Source organism: Marmota marmota, unplaced genomic scaffold, assembly GCF_001458135.2.
Source record: "Marmota marmota marmota unplaced genomic scaffold, marMar, whole genome shotgun sequence".
In the NCBI taxonomy this organism is placed as follows: Eukaryota; Metazoa; Chordata; class Mammalia; order Rodentia; family Sciuridae; genus Marmota; species Marmota marmota.
Window position 1 is genome coordinate 13572404 of NW_026000272.1, and position 6535 is coordinate 13578938.

Consider the following 6535-nt stretch of genomic DNA (forward strand, 5'->3'; position numbering starts at 1 on the left):
AAAAAAAAAAAAAAAAAGTCTCTGTCTTGGCAGGAGCTCCCAGTTCAGAGAAGATGACAAACATAAACAATGTGAAAAGTGCCACAGTAGTGGTGAAGTTGTGAGAACAGTAAGAAGGTATACCTACACAGCCAGGAGGGTGGAATAGAAAGGATATTTAGAGAAGAGTTTCTGGAAGAAGAGACACTAGTAGTAATGTTGCATCCTTATTTATAGCATTACACTGACAAATTCCAACATTCTGTGTTCATCTGCTGTCTGTGGCTTTTCTAGCCTGGAATCTTCCACTCTTTTTTCATTCTGCAGAAGGCTCATAGTTGACTATAATCCAAAGGCTCAGAAGGAACAAGGTAGGAGGAAATGGCAATAATCATCTCCAGCATAGATGAGTGCAACTGGGAAGGGGGATGTTTAGACTGTTGGCCTGGTTTCTGTTAAATAGTTTCAATTATGTGATTGCAATCCTCAATTTCCATTTCTACGAACTGCCTACCTCCATTCCAGGCTTCCAAGGTGAACTTTCTTGGTAAATGCCCACTCCTTGTTTCTGACTTGTGAGTACTCTGAATCCACTCTGAATTTGTGTAAGAAATGAAGCTATATTTATCGATGTGCTTAGCTAGACAAGAAATGCAGGTAGCAGTGGCAACTACTGGGAAGTAGAAACAGGGCATGGGGCAAGTTTTACTTTTACCCATGCCTTCTGTATTCTTTGCATTATTTTTACAATGAGCATATTTTACCTTTATAATAAGTTTTTTTGGGGGGTACCAGGAATTGAAACTCAGGGGCACTTGGCCACTGATTCACATCCCCAGCCCTATTTTGTATTTTATTTAGAGACAAGTCTCACTGAGTTGCTTAACACCTCGCTGTTGCTGAGGCTGGCTTTGAACTCACTATCCTCCTGTCTCAGCCTCCCCACCTGCTGGGATTATAGGCATGCACCACCATGCCTGGCCTATAATAAATTATTTTTGACAAACATTTTATTGAAGTAAACTTTTACTTACAGAAAAGTACACAATCATAAACTTCATGAATTTACATAAAGTAGACACATTAATTGTAATCACCCATATTGTCAGCCTTTACTAGTATCTCAGAAGTTCATCATCTTGTCTCTTTCCAATCGCCTCTGCTTTTCCCCAAGAGAACCACTGTTCTGCCTTTATCACCAAAGATTCATTTAAAAAATAATTGGTACATTATAATTATGAATAGTGGAATTCATTGTTACATATTCATACATACACATAACATAATTTGGTCAATTTTCATTCCCCAGTACCTCCACTTTCTCTTCCCTCCTCCCTCCCCCTAACCCCTTTCCTCTACTCTGCTGGTCTCCCTTTAATTTTTATGAACTTTCCCTATTCTGCTTTTCCTTTTTTCTCTCTAGCATCCACATATAAAAGAAAACATGGTCCTTGACTTTCTGAGTCTGGCTTATTTTGCTTAACATTAATGCTCTCAAACTCCATCCATTTTCATGCAAATGACATAATTTTGTTTTTCTTTTTATGGCCGAATCTCCATTGTGTAGATGTACCATATTCTCAAAGATTAATTTTGACTGAGAGTTCCAGTTACTCCTTATGCTACCAGTGCTTATTATCATTGATTTTATTTACCTTAATCATTCTAATAGGTCTGTAGTATTGTCTCACTGTGATTTTCATTTGCATTTACTGGTTGGCTAATGATGTCAACATCTTTGCATATACTCATTTGCTATCCATATATCCTCTTGGTAGTGAGATCTTCCATAAGTATGGAATATAATAATTCTTTTAAAAATTATTTGAAAATAATGGCATCATTAATGTGACTTGGTAACATTCTTTGAGAATAACAATCCTCCCAAGAGGCAGATTGGGATAGTGTAAATAGCCAGAATTTGTTAGTAGACATTTTGGACTACTCTACTTTCTGTGGGATCTTAGACAAATTATTTAACATCATTGTCAAAAATAACTTACTAAAAAGGTAAAATTTTCTCATTTTAAAAATAATACAAAGATCACAGAGTTGGTTTGTCTATAAGACAGGGATGTTAATAGTTTCTGCTTCATAGAGTTGTCTTGAGTATTAGATGAGAAATTTATACAAGGTTCTCTGATCCATTCCTGTCACAGTATATGTTCATTGATGTTCTCTCTGTCCTTCTGGAAATGCCTGGAAGGAAGGTAAGGAAAAGGGATATGTTTGAAGTGGTCAGTGACTTAGTATCTAAGGGAAAATGTGATTCTCTTTTATTTCTCTAAAGAAAAAACTCCTGAGGTGTATCTTAGAGGCAAGATTCTGTCCCCTTACACCCTGCCACACACCACCCCACTAAATACAGCAGGTGAATACTGCTTGAAGGGGAGTTCTAGAAGAAATTTCTAGTCATAACTGGGCCCTTGGAGGCTGTTGTACCTTTGTATGATTTGAACATTGGTTGTGTATTTAGCAGAAAGACACTGCCCCCACGTCATCTGTCTATATAATTCCAAAAGGTTCTCCCATTGATGGTTCCTATTTCAAGACTGCCTGAGAAACCTTGTAGCTGACATCAAATATTCAATTTCCTTTCAAGAAATATTTGCCCAGCACTTAGCAAGCACTAAGCTCTCAGGTCTGGGTATCCAAAGTGAAAAAGAAAGGACTGCTAATTAAGGAGAGAGAACAGCATAGAATTGACCACAGTGTACCAGGTAAGCAACACAGTAGAGACCTGCAGGGGGAATAGAGAACTTGGAGGAGAAACAAGGGTGAGGAAGAGGTGAGAGAGTCAGGGAAGACTTCCTGGAATAAGAAACGTCAGATGGAGTGTGGTGGTACACTCCTGTAATCCCACAGTTTGGGAGGCTGAGTAAGGAAGATTGCAAGTTCAAAGCCAGCCTCAGCAACTTAGTGAGACCCTGTCTCAAAATAAAAACTAAAAAAGGCTGAGGATGAGGCTCGGTGATTAAGCACCCCTGGGTTCAATCCCTGGTACAAACTTTTTAAAAAGAAGTAGAAGAGACTTTTTAGTTTGAGTCCATCCCATTTGTTGATTGTTGGTTTTAATTCTTGTGCTATAGGAGTCTTATTAAGGAAGTTGGGGCCTAATCCCACATGATGGAGATTAGGACCTACTTTTTCTTCTATTAGACACAGTGTCTCTCGTTTAATTCCTAGGTCCTTGATCCACTTTCAGTTCAGTTTTGTGCATGGTGAGAGATAGAGGTTTAATTTCATTTTGTTGCATATGGATTTCCAGTTTTTCCAGCACCATTTGTGGAGGAGGCTATCTTTTCTCCAATGCATGTTTTTGGCACCTTTGTCTAATATAAGATAATTGTAATTTTGTGGGTTAGTCTCTGTGTCCTCTATTCTGTACCATTGATCTACTAGTCTGTTTTGGTGGAGCTATTTTTGATACTATTGCTCTGTAGTGTAGTTTAAGGTCTGCTATAGTGATGCCACCTACTTCACTCTTCCTGCTAAGGATTGCTTTAGCTATTCTGGGTCTCTTATTTTTCCAGATGAATTTCATGACTACTTTTTCTATTTCTGTGAGGAATGTCACTGAGGTGAATAGAGAGCCTACAGAATGGGAGCAAATTTGTAATATTTATAGCAGCACAATTCACAGTAGCTAAACAGTGGAACCAACTTAGATGCCCTTCAGTAGATGAATGAATAAAAATGTGTGGCATGTATACACAATGGAACATTATTCAGCATTAAAAGAGAATAAAATCATGGCATTTGCAGGTAAATGGATGCAGTTAGAGAAGATAATGCTAAGTGAAGTTAGCCGATCCCAAAAAACCAAATGCTAAATGTTTTCTCTGACATAAGGGGGGGTGACTCATAGTGGGGTAGGGAGGGGGAGCGTGGGGGGAATAAATGAACTCTAGATAGGGCAGAGGGATGTGAGGGAAAGGAAGGGGACAGGGGTTAGCAATGATGGTAGAATGTGGTGGACATCATTATCTAAAGTGTATGTATGAAGACATGAATTGGTGTGAACATACTTTATACACAACCAGAGATATGAAAAATTGTGCTCTCTATATAATAAGAATTGTAAGACATTTCGTTGTCATTTATTTTTAAAAAATAAATAAAAAAGTACAGAGGGGGAAAAAGTAGAAGAAGAAGCAACTTTAGATCTCTGAAGGAATTTTTTGGGGGAGAAGGGGAGAATGCATACCTGTTGCAAGGAATAACATATGGAAGGAAACAGAGGTTGGGGATCAGGGGCTCTTTTTCCTCTTGGGCTTTTATGCTTGAGACTGAAACCTTGCTCTGGGCTCTGCATAGCACCCCAGGGAGTGCTAAATGTGGAGCATAAAATATAAGGCCTAAGTTTAAAAAAAACAATTCTTTTTGTTCCAGGGTTAAGGGTCTCAGGGATCAAGTGCCCTTTAGGTAAATATATAACTGGCGCACATTTTCCTTTAAAAATCATCATGACATATACCACTCCTCAGAATTTAGCTTAAAAAAATGAAGTTATTGCCGGGCATGGTGGAGCATGCATGTAATCCCAGTAGCACTGGAGGCCAAGGCAGTAGGATAGCAGGTTCAAAGCCAGCCTAAGCAACTCAGTGAGATTCTGTCTTTAAACAAAATATAAAAAAGGGATTGGGATGTTGCTCAATGGTAAAACACCCCTATGTTCCATCCCCAGTACAAAAAAGAAAATTGAAGTCATTAGCTATATGATACATGCATACCCATGTTCATAGTAGCAAAATTCCCAGTAGCTAATTTATGGAACCAGCCCAAGTGTCCATCAATGTATGAATGGATAAAAGAAAAATGAGGTATATAAACACAATCGAGTTTTATTCATCCATAAAGAAGAATGAAATCATGTCACTAGAAACTATTATGTTAAGTGAAATAAATCAGATTCAGAAAGTCAAGGGTCATGTGTTTTCTCTCATATGTGGAAGCTAGAGAGGGAAAAAGGAAAAGAATAGTGGGAGAAGGTTCATTAAAATCAAAGGGAGATCTGTAAAGTAGAAAAAAGGGACCAGGGGAAAGGAAGAGGAAAGGGAATGGGAATGGGGAATAACATTGACCAAATTATATTGTTATATCCTGGGCATGTCTGAATAGGTAACAACAAATCCTATCCTTGTGTATTGTTGTGTATAGTTATAATGCACCAATAAAAATATGGGAATAAAATCATCCATAAAAGCTGGTCACAGTGGCACATATCTGCAATCCTAGCCACTGGGAATCTGTGACAGTTAAGTCTAGTTAAGTTGTGATCCTCCACAAGTTCAAGCCTTGAAAACTTAGTGAGGCCCTGTCTCAAAACTAAAAATTATTCATAAGGGCTGTGGATGTAGGTCAGTGGTAGAGCTACCCTGGGTTTAACCCCCCAGTACCAAAAATTAAAAAAAAATCATCCCGACATGATTGAGAATTGAAGAATAGTCTAGGTGGTTCTAGCCCATTTTGCAATCTCCTTTGCTTTAGTCTCAGCCTGCCTTATAATGCATTTTCTCCAGAGTTCCGGAACTCTAGTAGCCTGGCCTCTAGCTCCTATGCCCAGAAACCCTTTCACGTAGCATTTCCTTGGGGCTTCCCAAATTCAGCACTACCCTAATCCTTTCTCTTGACTTAACTTCTTCAGAGTACCCCCTGTAATTTCTCTCTCTTGCTTGGTCTCTCTTTTTCTCTCCTAATTGCTGCTCTTCTGCAGGTTTCCCTCTTCAGTTCTGACCCTAGGCTTTGGCAGCCCCTCTCTGGTCCCTTTTAATCCCCCTGGAGACAACCTTTGAAATAAGCTGTTTCTGAAGTGACCCCTCTGCACCTAATTTTCCTCTGAGGTATCCTCACAGGAGACTGAACTCCTGGAACCTGCCTCAGGAGACCTGTAGTACTCCCACAGGGTCTCCTGGAGCCAGCCCTATTGTTTCCTATAGGGGGAAATTGGTGCTTAGAGAAAGGGAATGACTTACCAAGGTCTTGCAGCAGATTGGTGGCAGAGCTGAGACTAGCTCTAGCTTCCTGACTTCCAGCCCAGTGCTCTTTTCCAGGAAACAGGCTCCTCTCACAGGGCTTGGGTCTTCAGAGCAGCATGAGCTCACCCACTGACTGCATTGTGCACCCATCTCTCCCAACACTTCCTTCCTAAGCTACTTCATCAAAACCGAAGCTGGCTGGTCCAGGCTTCTGACTCAGCAGCCTAGCAAAGAACATTGAGCCATGTCTGCATATGATGAAGGAAACATCTGAGGCAGGAAGCATTCTTTTTCTCTGTTTGGGTTGGGGGTGGTGGTGCAAAAAAAGGTAGAGAAATTCAATTAAATAATAAGACTTGAGTGGAAGGTAATGTCTCAGCACAAAATGTACCACAGGGACCATGGTTGGTAAGAAGAAGAAGGTCTATATCCAAAGGTGTAAGATTACCAGTGAAATACATTTTGGCATAGAAGTATATTTATTGGGTTCAAAGGACTCCTGTGATACCTACTTAGTACAAATATGGCAAAAAATAAAGATGTCCCCACAGTTCCACTTTTGTAAAAATAAGTAAGTT

General features: G+C 39.6%; 1 protein-coding gene across 1 annotated transcript in view; it reads right to left on the reverse strand.

The window, feature by feature from the left end:
* The window catches only part of Cd40lg (CD40 ligand), a 26787-nt gene extending 20566 nt beyond the window's left edge, over positions 1-6221 (reverse strand). Inside the window, exon 1 of the mRNA XM_048796975.1 lies at positions 5955-6221. Within this exon, the coding sequence (XP_048652932.1) occupies positions 5955-6107 (153 nt within the window). The 5' untranslated portion in view covers positions 6108-6221. The remainder of the gene's footprint in view (positions 1-5954) is intronic.
* Between the last annotated feature and the right edge of the window lie 314 nt (positions 6222-6535).